This window comes from Haemaphysalis longicornis, unplaced genomic scaffold (genome assembly GCF_048455015.1).
Source record: "Haemaphysalis longicornis isolate Haplotype H1 unplaced genomic scaffold, Haemaphysalis longicornis Haplotype H1 scaffold_4, whole genome shotgun sequence".
NCBI lineage: Eukaryota > Metazoa > Arthropoda > Arachnida > Ixodida > Ixodidae > Haemaphysalis > Haemaphysalis longicornis.
The window spans coordinates 94,478,481-94,497,113 of record NW_027526361.1 but is presented as its reverse complement, the minus strand read 5'-3'; the positions used below and the strand labels follow the sequence as shown (position 1 = coordinate 94,497,113).

Genomic DNA, 18,633 nt, shown 5'->3' with positions numbered 1-18,633 from the left:
TCAGTTTCTGCCAAAAAAATTATTAGAGTAAAATGGCGTAATTTTAGGGTGACCTGGTGTTTTCAACGTCGGACAGAAGTTTGGAAGAGGTATTGCATAGGTAACTTACAAACGGGGAAGGCTCTTATTGTTCTAAAATAGAAGGCAAGCTGTTAATAGTGGTTGTCATCACAGTCGTAGCGCATATAATCAGTAGAAGGGGGCTGGGGAGCGTTTGTTACCAGTCGCTAGGGCTCGGAAACTAATAGCTGTAACAATAATCCATAATATTTTTTGTAACTCGCTTCTTTTTTCCTTCCGGTGCTGTTGTGCTACGCTTCAAGAATTGAAACGCTCGTAACAGCGTGAGAGAGAAACGAGCGAAACTATATGGTTTGAAAAGTTTTGAAAGGGTTTCGATGGTGTTCGAAAAAGGGTGGTTCGCTTGCCGCCTCTGGGGAAATACAACTCCGCGGAGGGTGGGGGAAAAAAATGCCCGCCAGCATGCTGCGGCGGCAGCGACCCTAATCACAGCGTTATTTTCGGCTCGTTTGTTCGCGGCCATGTCTCGGCACGTGTTCATGATCGCTTTTCACTGGAACTGCTTTTCGCAGAACGAAAATATCTCAGTGGTAAAATAATAAAAAAAAGCGCGAAAACTGGTGCCACTTCGTCGCTGTTCATCGTGCCCTGTCCTTTCCCCGTTTCTTTTGTTTTTGTCGTTCTTTTTCTTCCTCCCCCCCTTTGAGTTCCCTTCCGTGTTCGTAACTGAGTTCTTCTGATGCAAGCCCGCTTTGAAATTTCCACGATGTGGGAAGCGAAAACACCGTGTTAGTTGTTTGTGGTTGAAAAGCTGAAGCCAAGCGTATGCGGGGAAGTTTAAAAATACCGAGGGGGGATAATTTATCACGCTTAGTTTTGTACTTCAGTTAAAAACAGATGATGCAGCTGCGGGTAAAACGTAAATACGCCAGTTGCTGCAGCAATGCGGTGAAACGTACACCCACTCGTGTCAAACCAACATAATTAATTGAAATGCAGGTAATGTTTGCTTCAAGGAACCTTCCGGTGTGTTGCAACGGTAATGTTTTCCTGAAAAACCTTGGTAATGGCACGAAGGCCGCAAGGAACTCATTTTAGGACAGTTCTTGCCGTTAATGCCTGCAGTGGAAGCCGACGGCGACACGATTTTTTCAGAACCTATGCCCTCTTAAACCAGCACAAAACAATGATTTTTTTTTTATCTGGAGAGCATTTCTTTGAAATGACAAAAGGAGGTCAGGGTGGCTTGGTTAAGTTCGACAGTTGCCTTCTACACGCGGTCGTGACAATTTCTGTATTCCAAAAAAGATGATTGGTCAACGTGGATTTGGATTGTTCGGTATATGACTATTCGAGTACAGGACAATTATACAACTGTGACCGCTATGGGTACGGTTGTTACAACTAAGGGACGCCCGCTTTAATTTGAGATGATCAGAAGAAAATAATTACTACAGTCGGTCCTGTATAAATCGAGCCTAGATGTATAAATCGGGCCTCGTCAGGCTGTAGGGGCCTCGTCAGGCTGTAGCCTCTTGCCCTCCTCCTGAGGTGTGAATGTACTTTCCCCTCTCGAAAACAAAAATAAATCTATCGAACAGTCCCAGCATCCCCTTGGAAATCTTATGCAAGATCAAATATTTTCATATATCGAATTATCGATATATCGAACAATTTCGCGATCCCCTTGGATTTCGATATAACCGGGATCGACTGCATTTCGTGCTCTTCAAATGGATCGCGTAGCCAAGGCACCTGAGATCCGGGGCCCAGACCCAGAAGAAAGATTGCAGTATTATTTGTTTTTGGTGCGAAATGCTAGTACTTGTGTTACTTGGGCAACTATCCTAATAATACAAATGAAGCCATCACTGCACTTGAGCAATGATGGTGGATATCCTACATATTCTGAGTATAGCGAAGTCATCGTATGCGTTACGTTCATGTGGGCTGGAGGGTAGTAAGCATAGCTTACAGGCGCCTGCCGCATAAATCAAGCACGTGAGAGAGCAATCTGACACTGTTATTGTCTAAAACCACACTTGGGACCATACACCACCGACACACGCCACAGATACACAGAAGTTGCCTTTGCTTGGCTACGGATAGGGCACGCACATGCAACACACTCGTATCTTCTCACGGGATCTTCAAGACCCCTGTGCAGCAGGTGTGGAGAGACCCTTTCCGTAGTTCACATACTCATTCAATGCAAGGCACTCGACACAACACGGCACAAACCCTTCCCCAACTCTACAGACAGCACATTCCACTCCACCCATCGTTGTTTTGGGGTGACGATGCTGTGGTTTCCGTTAAGTGTTTTCAAGCATGTGTCAGATGTAAAGTTTTTAAACCCCATTTCCTGCCATGCATAACCAACACTGGCCCTATACACCAGCCACCACCATTGTCTTCAACTGATCTTTCGTTCTTATTGAGCGATTTTAGTGTTTTATACTTCACTCCCCATACATAACCACTGATTTGGCGCTCTTTGCCCCAGTTGGCCTTGCGCGATAAAAGAACAACCATCATCATCAACACTCTTATTGCCAAAGGAACCGCGCAGAAAAATTAGACATGCACGACGGGTCAGACAGAAAAAAACAAAAACAAAACAAAAACCCTGTGCACAAGCAAACAGAGACAAGCACGATCCAAGCCGGTCTCAGCGCCCGCGAACCAGTCTTGTCCAGTTGGAGTCGGTTCTCCTTTTCTTTGTGCATACGTGGACGGTTCGTATCGCGATCAGTTTCCCTCCGCCTGCGTGACGAACGAAAAGCTGTTGTCGCTATCGTTGCAACAACGTAACAGAGAACCGCTTCGCCCGCAATTACGCTCACACCTCTAGGCGCACGTGCGCCTATGTGGGAAGGCGACCCCCCACCGCAAATCAGCGATAGCTAAATGCGATTCTTTCGATCCGTATCGACGTTATTGATAACGCAGGAGTGGCCCTGGCTCTGTAGCACGGCTCTGTATAACAGCATGAATGATCGCGATGTTAGCTCGGCGGTGGGGAGTGCCCTCCATCCATCGGCAAACTCAGTGACCCTTTCCCGCCTCGATTCGTAGTCCGCAAATTCTGCTCCGCTCGCAGTGGCGGATTTGATGACGTAGTAAAGAGAGTTCAGCTTCTCCGGCGCTGTAGAAATGTGGGGGGTACGCAGGATGGGTCCCTGGGCGATGCGCCCCATTACATCAGCTGCAGCTGCCTTGTTCCCATGCGCTCTGCGTGGACCGGTTTGCAGTCTATTAACCCTCATTACGAGTGGCTCTCCCCAGCTGTTGTTGCTGTCGTGTTCCGCGGCTCGTCTCCTTCGCCTGCACCGTGCATCTTGACTTTCACTGGGCCGTCTTCTAAATGCGAAGCATTTGCGCGTGAGCGTATTTTCGTTTGTAGGGCAGGCGGGCATCGAGTCTGTGGCACCAAAGACTCTGTAAAGCGGACGCGTCGTACACTGTGATCGAGTCCGTCACGTCAGTAAGAAAAGTTCTATGCGGACTGGGGTTTGGATCCCGTTCCCATTTCTATGGGTACCCTATAGGATCCCTAAGGAAATTATTTTCGTTGCTACTTGTAACGAATTCCGTGAGATGGCTTCTGAATGAGATGACTCATGATTCCCACACTGCTTCTGTCGCCGTTGACCTAAACTTGTGCGGTTGGATCTATTTGTCAAAGCTGCGGTGACATGCGTCCATGTAATACAGTAACTGTGCCTACGTCAATTTTCTGTTCTTTTTTTCGTCTCTAGAGGGATGCTGCCCGAACACGTTAGCAATGAAGGCTCGCTAATTGCGTCATCTCCCTATTACGTCGTGAAAGTATTTATATCCAAGCGTCGCCGCGCCTAATATGCCCCTCTCCACATTTGCACACACACACACACGTTAGCTCAACACAGGCACACTTAAACACTTCAGAACTACCTATTTATACGCTGTGCCGAATTAATTCATTCCCCGTGTGGACGTAGCGGGTGGTTACGGCCCAGCTGGTGATTTCGTCCCTTTTCATTGTAAACCGGAGCTTTACTGCAGCGCAAACACGTTAGCCGCTGAGTCCCAAAGCAGCAGCATGCGATCAGTGATAGCGAACGAAAGCAATGAGCGCACACACAGAGACGCGTTATCGCCCAGCCGTCGATGGCACCACCATGAGTGTGCCATACGTCCCCGCTTTGAGCCGCCCAGAAACAATTTATGGCTCCTCGCCGGTCTCGCTCGCCTGATAACTCGGCTGACTTCGTGGAAAGAAGAGAAGGCGCTCGCCGGAGAACTAAAAAAGAACGCTGCTGTGGGAGCTCGCCATGCGCTCGTCTGGAGCAGTGCACGCTTCGAACGGAGTATTGGCGTGTAACGCGTGACCTTGTGACCTTGCTCGGCTGCCGCGTAGAGTGCCTCAATGCCAGTTCCAAGGCACCCTACTGCCGTGCTCTTCGCAGCGCCACCGGCGGTCTCGGAGGGCTTGGGTGGAAAAGATGTCGACACAAACCATATGCGCGTACGCCTTCTGCAGGGCTTAATGTTGTGTGCCCGCAGCCCACGTCACCACTGACAGAAATAGCGGGGTGCAACAACACAGCTTATCCTGGGGGCGAAAAAACGAGCTTTTCATCAGAAACATTTAGGAAGGGTGCCATTGCAGGCGCAATAGATGAAATAGCCGAATTCGGCCTACTAAAAGGAATATAAAGCATAATTTTGCCATAACGGTTTTACTTTCATGTACCGCATTGGGTAGATAAACGGTGCAGCAGCATTGTTGGCTGTTATTGGTGGTTCTTGATCGAATTATCAAAAATACTCGAAGCACTGGAGTGCTCGAAATATTCGAGCTTGTCAAGTAACCAACGTATACATACGACGTGCATATTCTCAGGCATACACTCTACAGTTATATATTAAAGCTCTAAATTGTATTTTATTCGAAGATAACCGAAAAAAAGTTATACAATCAAACAAAATTTATCTACACTTCAAGCGCTTAAAATTTCGACGAATAGTCTACACGGGAATCGCTTTATTCAGAGTATAAATCAAAAGAGAACGTCTGTACGGCAACTTACAAAATAACGTGCGCAACGGCCTTCAAACAGGCCGCATTTCCATCTTAGATTAATTGCCCCGCGGTTGAGTAGGGTGAACTGGAGCGCGACACCTTGTCCCACCGGAAAAATATCGGTGACGGTTATGGGTTTTTATGGCTCAAGGCCAATGAGTCACAGGCAAAATCCAGTGACATACTTTGGAAATTGTCGTGAAGGGTAGCTTTGACGAAAGTTATACAACAAAACTCCGTGCTTTGCACAGCCATGCCGCTCAAAATTACGCTAGTCCTTCATGTGTCGCTCTTTTTTTTTTTTTTTTTTTTTTGCGAAAATTTTTTTGGATCACTAATGGCGACCGTACGCGTCCGTGGTCTAAATCGAACCTGGGTCCTTCGAATTATTACGCCGACGTCTATCCAGTTGCGCCATTTCGAATTTCGCGGGGAGAAAGCGTCGCGTTTCAACCACGTTTCTCGTTAAATGAAGGAGGATTTCATTGCTTTTTTTCTGTTCGTCGTACGTCGGTTAATGTACAATTTTTTTTTTTTCTCGGCGAATATTAAACAAACCTACCTTAGTACACCGTGTCTGTTCGGTGATCATTGGGGTACGCCGTCGCACCGAATGCAAAAGAATGCTGTCCAGACATCGTAGCCACTGTCGTCGTCGTCCACATCAGCTCTTTATGTACGGTTCAAAACGATGGCCCATCCCGGTGAGCTCCAACTACTCCCAAGATCTGTACCCTAAATACATTACTTTCTCTGAAGTCTTTTTTCATCCCTACATAATTGCCTGCCTGCCCCTGTGGGAGGCGTACAAAGAACTGTCTAGGCGTGAGGCCAAGGAACGGAGTGAGAACCGTTATTCTGTCGTCCCGTCGGCGCACATATACGTATTACCCAGTAGAACGCTTCCTATGAGCTTTGTGCGGACTGGGTTTATTTCACGTGACATGTGCACCTACTAAGGCCGGAGGATGTGGCGTCATTTTGACGTCATCGCGGGACTTTTACTCTACGAAAGCGATCTTTCTCCCCGCGATTGATCGTCGCCCTGATGCGTCACCTGGCGCGCCGACACGCAACCGTGGTTGAGAGAGATCAGCTGCCGGCGCACCGGGCTCTTTAGCCGGCCTACACGCATCCAAGGAACGCGTTTTGAGGGCAAAAAAGGGGAGCCTTGGAAGGAGCAGAGGGCCTCGAGGAGAGAGCAGCGGGCCTTATCGTGCTCGCATGCACACAGACGACGGGGAGGTTCTCCTTCGACGGTGGGCTGTTGTGGGGCGACACAGGCAGTGCGGAGTTGGCGCACATATGTGCGCGCTGTTCGTACACGACGGCCCCGCAAAATAGGAGCGTTCACGCACGCACGAGCAGCGTGGTATTGGCCCTGAATGGTGGAAACGGCTGGGGAGGCGGCGAGCCGGGCGCTGCAGGTGTTGTTCCCACGGTCCGGGGTGAAAGGTCGCACGCCTCTCCTCCCCCCTCTGCCTTTCTCCTTGCTGCTGTGCCACCACCACCACCGGCTGCCTCCCGTCTCGGTACTGGCGTTTGTAGTTTCGCCGTCGGCGCGTATCTGGTGCGCCTGTGTACAACAGGCAGCCGGGGTTGCGAGAGTATGCGGGTTCAAGGCGCGAGACGGCAGTCACCGCCAAGAGACAAGGCCTTAGGACTACCGGTTCACAGCCACTTTGCTTTACACTTCTCGCACGTGTGGAGTCGGTTCGACTTTTCTGTGTTTCTCCGCGGTTCATGATTCAGCCGCGAAATACTCGCTTATTTTTCTTTTGGATTCAAAGAACGTATCATCGCCGTTCCGTGGTTTTGTGCAGTTTTCGGCTTCAGTTTCGCTATTTTTTTTATTAGATTCGCTTTCCGCTGGTTGGCTTTTTGTCATATTTGCCTCTGCTTACGCTGTTGAGTCGTGCGCGGAGAAGCCGCGGGAATATTTGCGTGGGAACGAAGATAGGCGAGACCCAAACTTGAGATTCGTGCCCACAGATGGTCTCATTGCTGTTTGCTGCTATCTGCCGCCCTCGCCCCCTCCATGTCTTTTCCCCAGAAGAAAAAAGAAATCAAGACATAAAGGAAACCAAATGAATCCTCCGAAATAAGTCTTGCTTAATTCTATCACATGTTTCTCTCTTGTTTCTTCTCTTGAGACATTTCTAGCTGCTTAGTAACCAACCGTTTTTAGCCCTGTTTCAATTGCGACATTTTCCGAAAGCTGACTTATCCGTGCCTATGTAATACGTGGAGAAGCGGACGCCTGAGTAAGAGCTTAATTAGCGGCTTTAAAGAAGCACCAGGAACAGAAAACACTCAGCTCCGGTAAACGGTGGCCTAGATAACATTGCGTGAAGATCCGGCCTTTGTATGTAGCTATGGTCGCTCACAGGATAATCACCTCGTTCGCACGCGAATACAGACACGCAGGAACGGGGGGGATCGAGAATAAGACATTTGTGGGACAAGGCGTGGTACGGTGTTTCAGTGCATATCTCCCGCCGTATTGATTAACGGATATAGAAGGGAGCGTTTCGACATACGGGTTCTTTCCGCCCCAGCTTGCCTGCCAGTCGGTGCACGGCGCGCAGGGAGAAATGCGGTAATCGCGTTATATCTACAGCATTCCTCTTTCCCTCTCTCAATAGGAAGTAGAGTGGGGAAGCAATAAGCGCGCGCAATAATGGTAATCGAAAAAAAAAGAACAGCTGGCTGTGCCGCGAAGGGGGAAGCTAAGGCTCGGGGTCGATCAGGGAAGAATCGCTCTGAACAGGGGAGGGGGGGGGGGGGGGCTTCACTTTCCGCGATTGAAGTCGTAAGCCCAAGACGTATAGAACGGAAAGAATGGGGAAAGCTGGTCTCGCTCCCCCATTGCTTCCTTCTATAGGCTTCCTTTTAAAAATCCTTTTGCATTCTTTTTGTTGTTGTTGTTGTTAGGCTTTGCAATCGGAAGCTGCGTGAACCACGGAGGCCGCACGATTTTTTGTGTGCGTGCGCATACGGGAGTGCACCTTTTTTGCTGTGTCGTTATGTGCGTTGTGCGTATAAAGCTCCTCCGGCCTCATCAGCACGGCGTTACTTATTTGTATATGTCTCTATCTTGCCCCATTTTTCTTTTTTGTTCGTGTTTTGTTGCGCACGCCGCGATAATCTGTACGTGTTTCCTTGCTCTCAAGGACGCTTGGGGAAAGGGAGGGTGTTGCAGGGGCGCTGTAAAGGGAAGCCACGGAAGGTTGCACCTGCCTCCGGCAAACGCTTCCATTCGCAGTTCCGCGAATGGAGGAAAGCGGAAGTGCCATGGAAACCGCGAAGCCCGTTGCGATTTGTAACCGGTTTATTTCTTTTCTTGGTATCCCGTGCCGGTGTGGACGGCAGAAATCTGCATTTCGAATAATGCCCCGGCAAATGACTTCCAAGAGCGGGACATTGTTTTGAAACGTTCGTGTAGCCGCATGCTGAACAACTGCGAGATCGAGAGATTTCGCGGGAAAATATCGCGGGAAATGTACGGCGAATTTTGTTTTAGGAGTACCAACAGTTGTGTTAACGGGCCTTCCGTATCCCATTCTGATAAGAAACTGTCGTGTCTGTCAAAATGAGCCTACATTATTTGCCTTTCTTCTTTTTTTTATTCTTTAGGCGATGTGTGTCTATATATCTGTGCCTAAGACGGTAATCATGTGTTTTCTTTTTTAGTAAGCGCTTTCTCCGGGCTTTTTATCGTTCATCCTCTCGTGTAGTGTTGTTGCTCGTTCCAAAACAAGAGTGTGTCATTCAGTTTGCTAACAAGCATCTCAGCTTGCGCGAACGTTTTTGTTAAGCGCAGGCATCGCTTGTTTTTTCGGTTGCTACTTCCGAGTAGTGCCTTGAGGCCACTCAGGAAAGAAGCGCTCCAGTGTTATTGTTGGGAGTGCAGTGGTAGTCATGCTATCACTACCTTGGCACCGTTATGTGTAGTAAGTAGATCAAATGGGTGCTTTTGAATGAATACACATATTCCTACCGACTTGATGAATCGATACAGATATCCCCCTCCCCCCCGCCCTCCTCCTCCTCCATTGATTTAGTGGTGAGCATGACGATGATGTAGGGGATTCATACAGGGAATTGTGGGCTCGCAATTTGCGACAATCAATAGAGATAAAACTCGCTCTGACAGAACCTGATCTCATGAATCCCTCTAACGTTCTTTAAAAATCGTAATATCTAAATGCTAACCCCATAAGCGGATTCCTTTATATATTTTTTTATAAGGCACGCAGGCGTGGAATTTTGCCTTGAATGGACATCCTCCTTGTCATTTTATGATTACCACTATGCAACTGATAATCGGTTGGCATATTATTTTGCAAAATGGCGTGTCATGGTGCGTTTGCTTGAGTCCGTAAGCGACGTCAGGGCATGGCCAAAAGTCAACCCCGATTTGTATGCTAATTTCTTAGTAATTTTATGATTACCACTATGCAACTGATAATCGGTTGGCATATTATTTTGCAAAATGGCGTGTCATGGTGCGTTTGCTTGAGTCCGTAAGCGACGTCAGGGCATGGCCAAAAGTCAACCCCGATTTGTATGCTAATTTCTTAGTAACACATTTTCTTTCTTTTTTGAGGAGCAGTGGGGTCAGCAACCAGAGATTGTTCCTTAAAACAGAGAAAAACCCTAGCTAGTTTCGCCAAACTACGCCTCTTCCCCGCTTTTTCCTGTGTTTCGGGATTTCTGTCTGCTCATCGTCGCCAGTTACATCCTGCGTTCAACGAGCCATGACGAGGCATATAGACGCCTATCAAGCTTGCCGACGAGAATAGGGATCCTTTGTTTAAAAAACGCCCTCAAGCAGCGTAGCTGGTTAGACCAAACACCACAACTGTGGCTCAGATAAGACCCGTACGTGTCGACACAAAGGGTGAACAGTCTAAACGAAACGTCGTGCAAATGCGAAGTCAGCAGACTAAACAAACAAACGCTACACAGGTGAGAATCAGTGGGTATCTTTCGGCTTTCCAGGTGCAGCAAGCTTCTGCTCAGTCAGTTTCTCTTCGTATACCCGGGTTAACGATGACTGGCGCGGACGAAAAACTCTGAACGAATTGTACGCAGGGAATGTTTACAAGACAAAACAATGGTCGCAGCGCAAAACGTGGAACGTAATACCGCTGTGACATTTCAGTTGCTACCGAGGACGCGTGCTTAATCTTGCTGCTTTGATTAATTGACCGACGCACCAACACCATCTTCCGTGAGGCGTCATAAATTTCCGCACACAGATCATAACTGTCAAAAATCTCGTGACACGTGAACACGGAGGCGGCTGCTAGCTTCTATCTGTCAGCATCGCGGCTGACCACCGAGTTATGTTTCGCTTCCGGCGTCTGGCCCACCTGTGGCGATGCTGGATAACGTTTATGCGGGAACGAAGATCAATTCGGAGAGACGCAAACCGTGGGGCTGTCGTAGACGCGGGAAACTGCCTGAACGGAGGCTCCTCCGTATTGCTATGACCGAGACCACACACGATTATCAGGCCCTGGCGAACTCGCGCGGTCCATCCATTTTATCACCGCTTATGACAGAAAGTTGAGAGGACTCTCCTTTTCGGGGACACCATGCCGTCTGCTGGCTAACGCAAGGGGAGCTAACGCTGCGCGAACTCCGTCTCGGATATGTAATACACCGCCGCGTGAGGGCGCGTGGTGTCTGTAACGTTGTTTGTGTCTGCTGAGCGCTGTTACGCTCGCGTGGGAAGGAATTCTTCATCTACGACTGGGGCTATTTTTCAGCGTGTGGGGCTAACCCCCTTCGTCTCTCCATTGCCTTGGGAGCTGGCTTGGGTGTTGGCCGACCTCGGTACTCGGGTTTCCTCTGCGCGGCCGCGGAAAGATGCTCTGCAGTCGTAGCGAGTGGAACGGCGAGGGCTGGTTCACCTTTTATCGCCGCGCAGTGGGTGGCAGCGCTGCCACAACGCCGCCTAGGAACAAAGCCTGAGAACGTAATTGGTCTACCTGTATACACGTCCATCCCGTGCTCACTTCGCACTTTCTGGCCAGGAGAGTGTACCTAAGAGCTTCTCTGCAGCACTGACGGAAAAATTTAGGTGGTTATTCGTTAATTAACGGGTACATGTGTTGAGGAGGCGTTTCAAATTTTTAAGTTTCGGTGTTGTTTGACCTCCAAGAATTGTTGGCTCGCCGCAAGCGGTTCACTCACTCGAGTGTTTGTGTATCGCGGTTTTTCCAGTTCTTACGCGCACTGTTTAACCATGTAGATTTCCTTCGCCGGTTGCGCTTGGTCACTCTACTTGGTCATTGCTATGCGCTCTATGAGGGCTGTGGGATGATAGGTGAGCCTTCCGTGCCGCTGCCTCGCGGTTGCCCGTCCGCGCGAAGACGAGAGCGGGGATAGGACGCCGGCGTTGTCAAGCGAGACAGAGCGCAGCGCGCGACGAATTCGTGTCGTTGCTCTCGCCGCCGAGTCCCCGCCCGCTGTTTGCCGCGCGCACAAGCGTCATCTCGTTTTGCGTCGCTGGTAAAGCGACACCCGCACGACTCGCTCGCGACGAGAGACGCCTGTTAGCGCGCGACTGGACGCGTCGCCACCGAGGTGACGAGAAGGTCCGGGGGTTACGCAACCAACGCGAGAAATTTAAAACGACTGCGCCTTTTTGAACGGATCAAATTGTGAGTACGGGGGATTAGGAGCTTACGTGACCAATGGCGCACCGAGGAAGGGGTGACGTAGGCCACGCGGCATTGTTTTTTATTCTCTCGCTGGATGCGCGGGACGCAAATGAGTGCTGAGTGAATGCCACGAGAATGTCAAGGCCTGGGAGCGACGACAACCCAACGAATGTTTTGATCGGCAGATAATTGATTATGAGGTTTAATGCGGCGAAGCTACACAGGTGATGAGGCGCGCCGTAGTGAAGGGCTCCGGACTTAATTTTGACAACACTTGGGGATCTTTAACATGCACCGAAATCTTGAACACACGGGTGTTTTCGCTTTTCACCTCCATCAGAAAAGCGGCCGCCGCGGCCGGGAATCGAACCCGCGTCCTTGGGCTCAGCAGCACAACGTCTTGGCCACTGATTGACAGATATTAAATGCCGTCCAAGCATTGTGCGCAGTCAATGCCTTCGCAAGGGACCAAAGACGACGACAAGGTGGCCTCCTGTGTGTAGAAGAATTATTGTGATATGATAGTAGTCACAAGTAATCGATATAATGGGATATAGCCAGTAAAATGTAGGATCAGCGCGGAAAGAAATTTCCTGGGGACCTTTCCGACCTTACGAGATTGCAGGTGCCAGCGTTAGATCTTATTTCGAGGGCCTTGGATCTGAAATCAAACTCGCTGACATTTATCGCCTACTGCTAACAATAAAACATTGAGTAGGCCTCTAAATGTAAACAAAACATTCATTAATCCTACGGAGCAGCCTATTTGTGAGAGTTGAAATTATGGCATCGTCCAACTTCTGTGGAACTGTGAGAAATAGCCATATTTGAAATGGAATGCGAAAGCTGTGGGTATAAGTTAAAGCCTCTTTGTACAGGGGAAGGGCGGGGGGGGGGGGGATAAATTTTGTGTAACCGTTGTTCAGTGAACTCATAAGTTCTTCCGATTGGGGGGTGGTCAATCGGTCGAGCAAGCAGGGACGTTAAAGGCCCAATGGTGGTAAAAGGTGGTGTAAGTTAATCCGCAGTCTGCCGCTTACGCGCGCTATTTAAAGATCTGAAACCTTTTTGGCTTTCTCAGGAACACGTAGTGATAGGAGCTGGGTGAGGGGGAAAAGAGCGAGGAGGAGAGTCCGAAGAGGGGTGTTCCGTAGGGCTGCACCCTCGCGCATCACGCTTCAGTGGATCCCAATAAAACGAGTGGCGACGTTTAGTTTGTGACAGTGAGTAACCACAGTGATGGAGTTCCGCTCACGTGCCAGCGTCATTACACGCTCGAACTCGGGGACAAAAACACTCGAGTTGCAGCAAAGAAGCGACGCTGTACATGCTCCTCGTCGTCGCACGTGTCTTGCCGTTGCACAAGGGCAAGAAGCGGGGAGCCACAAGTCTCGCCACGATGTCGGCGACGAGCACGGCCGAGGTCGTTGGTACCGCGGCGAAGCGACAGCAGCAACCTGTCGCCGTGGGAAAAAAGAGAGGCGACCAGCTTTTTTCTTCTGCTTCTTCTTCATCCTGCTTTGCCGCAGTCGTCTCGATATACGGAGTCAACAGGATCGTGGGATCGCAGAAACTCTACTCGCGACGTGCGCACTGTCGGCCCCGGTCCCCTGCCCGCGTGCCTGCCAGCACAGCGCCCTTCTCGCCTGTATGTGCGTGCGTGCGCAGAGCCAACAAGCGGGAGGGATATAGAAAGGAAGATTAATCTACACGTATGAAGACTGAAGGCTCGACATTTTTTTCTCGATTCATAACGAGCAAACACTTATCAAAAAATAAAATGGCTAGGCCCGTTCTATCGTTCACTACCCTACTGGGGATTCCGCCCTGGTATCATCATCATCGTCATAACTACTATCATCACCGTTTTCTATTTTCACTGTTCGGACGGAGAAACGAGCACTTTGGCGCGTTTCACCGGAAATACGGGCCCGGACTTCTCTTTCGCATCCTGGCTTTCCCTTTCTCGACCGTCGATGAATTTTCAGATTTGGATTGGTTTGGTTTTGGGGCCTAAGATGGATTCAGACGAGACGGCGAGTGAAATACGGTGGTTGGCTTCGGCCGCGTGGCGAATGCGGAGGGCATCTGTACGCGTGTGTCACTATCGAACGTTTGATGGATCGGTTTCGAGGGTCGGCTCTGTGTAGCAGGCGCTACCGCTGCTCTATGCTGAAGAGGTCGAGAGCTAAGGGCGTAATAAACGACTTGCTTGTGCGGCCGCCAAGGTGTTTGTGCTTGTGTAGACCATAAGAACGAGAAGAAGCGAAACTGTGGGCGCTAGGGATGAAAACAGAAGAAAGAAGGGGAAATCTTCTTTCTCCGTTTACTTTCTTTTTCACACGAACTTCGCGGGGGGCTGAACCAATTTAGCGCGTTGCCTGGCTTTGTGCTTTGGGACGCTTGCGAGCTCGGAAGACCGAGGTTATCAGCCGGTGCCCGACGCCGGCCTGATTGTGTGTGTCAGACCGGTTGGCTGAAACAACCTCGGTGTGCACGCCTGGTTTCGCTTTTTTTTTTTTTTTTTAATGCGTGAGCACTCTGTGTCGAGTGTCCGAGAGCACCAGCCGTGTAACGCCCTGTGTCAGCACAGTAATGCATAATTGGTGGAGTTAACACATTTAATCATTCAACTGAGGCAAATGTAAATGATTAGTCAGATCTAATTTTTCTAAATTTTTAATTGTAAAAATGTAAACTTAACCACTAGCTCCAAACTGACGCCGCATGAAACGCTGTTTTCGAAAGAGAGAGAGATAGAGAGGGAAGGGGTCGAGAGAGAACTTTATTCGGTGCATTAGAAGTGAAGAAAAGGGTGCCAGAAGGAAAAATAAAACGAAAAACGAGCATGCCCCCCCCTCGTGGAATTATGGAACAGTCAAGTTTACTGATCGCTCCCCTTGTCTGCGTATCCCGTCAGTTATTGTGGCAGTCATTTCTCGTATCCCCACCTCCCTGAGTAGGGTAGCCAACCGGACAGTATTCTGGTTAACCTCCCTGCCTTTCCTGTACTATTTCTTTCTTCCTTCCTTATTGTCAAGTATATAATGCCAAGTTTTGGATCGACATGCACTTGCGGGGAATTTGTCCCATGAGATGTATTAGCCGCTCTTTGATCCGTTGTTACTCATTATGTCCGGATGGTGTGCATTGGGTACGATGAGAAATGGATGGATGGATGGAGATTGTATATATATATATGTGTGTGTGCCTGTCTCTGCCCCTGTCGCAGCAAATCAAGTTCCAGCTGGACCTTCCCACTCGGGGCGACCTGATGGGCGGCGAGTCCGGCGGCGGTGGCCTGATCGCGCCCGAGAACATCAAGCGCGAGCTGCCCGACGAACTGCCGCCGTCGGGCCCGCGCTCGCTCGGCTCCATGCAGAAAGTGCCCTCGCTCTCCGACCTCTCCGAAGAGAGCTCACTCGGTGAGTGGGGCGGAAAGTAGCCGCCTATATATCCTGTGCTCTGCATGATCTCCAACACTCGCGTGGCTTCTTCAAAATCGAGCTTGTGCCATGTAGAACGAGACTTAAGTGGCTGTAGCTCACACGCGACATACGAACGCGCATACGAGGGACGTCCGGGAAACTCGCGACTGTACTGCCTGCGTGCTCCCCTTTTCCAGCGAGGGAGAGAGAGAGAGAGACCCTGCATTTCGGTAGCACCTCAAGATTGTCGTGACAAGATTAATGCATTCATTGCTTATGCTAAAGGACTTCAATTGAGCTATATATACTTAATATCTTGCGTCCACTGGTTGTCTTCTTGTTTGAAGCTCGACGCCGATACAATGACACTCTGCGTGCTGGAACTTGGTGCCGTGCCGTTATGGATCTGACCAGACCGCTGCGTTTGTGTTAAACACCGACATTCGCTAAGCTTCGCGTGAGTTATGCACAGTGCAGTAACGTCAGCTTTCACTATGGAGCATCCCGCTTTTATTAGGGTGGAAAGTTATGCGGCATGTGAGGCTAGAAAGAAGCCGAACTGAGAAAAAAATCGAAAAAATACACCACACAAACAGCATTCTTACAATGACGTTAATTAGGCGCGCGTTAAAGACATTAGCCAAAGTCTTTCGTATGTAGCAAAAGCTATAAAGTAAATTAATGAGGGGACACAGTAGCATGAGTGACTTGCGCGAAGCTTGGGACTTGTGACCACGCATTGGAAGTGGTCTATTCAGCGTTCGTATATACATTTCTACGGTGAAGCAGCCCACAGCACTGGAAGCAGTTGCCGCATTTTTCCTTGGCTGTTTTCTCTCTGTTCATTTTTTCCCTCTTTTTGTTAACAAAAATTACAGTCGTCCGCTTTGAAGGCTGACTGACATTGCTTTAAAAAAAGGATTATAAATTAGAGCAGGCGGCTCAGTATAGAAGACTGAACCTGGTCGACGAAATGTGTTGTCGCCTGCAACACAGTGCAAAGATGACAAACACGTCTAGTGGTCGCTCGTCGCTGCAATACATGTCTGCTACTGCAAATAGTCGGCGCAAGACGTTGGCAATGGGACAAACATTATTGCGTCACCGCGATGGCAGCGTTGTGCCGTTATTCATGTTTAGACGTGGTATACCTCAAGGCCTCTCTCTGTCTCTCTCTATTTTATTTTTCGTGCTGTTTCACCACGGTGCAGCGTTGGAAAACTCCCGTGCCTTATTTTTCTGTCGTTGATTTTTGTGCTTGGAAAGAACAAAAGCAAAACAAATGCAACTACATAAACTGTGCGCAGAGGGCGGATTTATTGCAGTCTCCCGAGCCTTGCCCCGCAATATTCCAAAGTTCTATGTTGCCGAGGGCTCGTGAAAGTTGGCTCAAACGGCCAAGAGGAAAAAGGTAATTGCTGGGGCGACAGCAAACAAGGGGTCGTGTGGCGTGTTCCCCTGCCGTTGCAGCTGTTTTTTTTTGTTTGTTTGCTCGTTTTGCAGTTTCAAAAACTGAAAGCACACTTCTTTTTTAATTCTGGCAATTGAAGTAATTTTCCACATTCGCGAGGTCACATCGTAGACACTCCGTGCACAGAACTTGATGACGAGAATAGTTAATGCTCACTTTTTGCACGTACCCGCGAATGTAGTGCAAATTTAAAATTTTAACAATCCGCTCCATAAATCGGCGGGGAGGATGTTGTCATAGAAGGGACACTTTCGAACGCGATTTGCGCGCTAAAAATATGCGTGTAAATCGCATGAAAAAGAGCCCCGAGACATGCCCGACTCGTTGCAGCCTTTGAACTGGTAACGTAACTATAAAATGCGCCCACCTCACTTCAGTGTCCCTTTAAGGGAAAGGCGGGAAGAAAAAGAAACTGATAAGCCCCTTCAAAGGAGATATAGGGTGAAATATGGTCAAGTAGCGCGTTACGGGACAATATAGAAGAGACCACACAGGACTATTGTCCCGTCTTTACCGCTACTTAACCATGTTTCACTGTTCGAACCAACTAGCCCACATTTATGCATTGACAAGGATATGTGGTATGCTCAAATTATGAAAACAGTGTCCATATCTATTATGTTGAGAACGTTGGCACATTGTGGCACAGCCTCAAGTTAGGAAGAAGATGTCAAGCAGTTGCAGCAGCAATTTGACCCTAGTCACACGGCGGCGCTCGACCGTAGCAGTTCAACGTCCTGGAAGCTGCGTTCTCAGATGCGGTCACTCTCAACTCTTTGCGCGAATCCCTCTCCTTCCTTCCCACCTTCGCGCGTATTGGCGTCTTACCTCAGCCTAATGAGAAATGAAGAGGCAATGTGGGCTTTTTCTGCTAAAGAGGCTAGGCCGGTGCTAGTTCCATATTTCGCTACTGAATGAGGAAGATTCGCTTATAAAGTAAACGCAAGGCAAGAAAGGAAAGCGTGACGAAAGGACCGAAGTCAAGGCGAAGGCCCCAATCCGATACGGTTGCGCGTTTTTCATTGCCTCGATATTGCAACCATGAGCGTATTATGTTTGCAGGGTCTCGTTTTCCTCGTTCAAGGAAGAAAAATACGCCGCGCACGTACAGGGCGCCATTGGTGGCGGTGACCGTGGGATGGTGACGCGAGGGGTTATGACATCGCTCGCGTAGGCTGGCCTTCTGAAGCAGCCATCGTTTAGCGCGCCCGCGCGTGTGTGTATGTGTCATCGTTTGACCAGGGAGGTTTCCTCGAGCACGGCACTTACTCGCGGTACTCGAACAGAACCGGTACTCTGGCTGTGCTGCCGGTAACGCTTCTTGCAAGACACGTCCGCTTGAACAGAGCCTTATTGCGAACATTTTGAGGCCGGTCATCGTTGACGTGAATTAAAGTCGTTGTGGAAGCGTAATATCTTTACTTTGATAAAGTGCAGTAATGTGCGAGCACGAGCAAGTTCGTTCGTTCCTGGGTATGAAAGGGCATACTTAGAGGGGATAAAGAGGGTGGGAAGACACTAACAGTTACGCGGACTGTTTGCGTGGTTGTGGTCATTTGGTGTTGCCGGAAGTGGCACCGCACCGCTTGTTTATCTACCGGTTGCTTTCATTTTCTGCAGCATCTGCAGCAGTAGGGGCAGCGTGTTGTAGTGATATGTCTTCTCGTTCATGCAGGTATAAGGGAACGGGAGTGGTGTAAGTGACGGATGAAACGTACGACATCTTAGTCTATATATATGTATTGCAGTGTCCGGGGAGAAAAATCCGCCGTGATCCGCTTGCGGTCAGGGCGGATTTTTTCTCGCCTTTGATTTATTTATTCCTGTATCATACAACAATGACAATCGCCTCATTCGGCGCTATAAAGCACCTTTAAGTAGCGCCGAATAGCACTGGCAATAGGGACTGCATATATATATATATATGACCATGGTAATAAGTGTACAATTTAGCCGAAGAGAAACCCGCGC

The 18,633-nt window shown here is 49.2% G+C and overlaps 1 protein-coding gene across 5 annotated transcripts in view; it reads left to right on the top strand.

Moving 5' to 3' along the window:
* The window catches only part of Pnt (ETS transcription factor pointed), a 333,486-nt gene that overhangs the window by 201,802 nt on the left and 113,051 nt on the right, over nt 1-18,633 (top strand). For all 5 annotated transcript variants that reach the window (XM_077707310.1, XM_077707315.1, XM_077707309.1 and 2 more), the window contains one exon: nt 14,996-15,188. In XM_077707310.1, the coding sequence (XP_077563436.1) occupies nt 14,996-15,188 (193 nt within the window). The remainder of the gene's footprint in view (nt 1-14,995; nt 15,189-18,633) is intronic.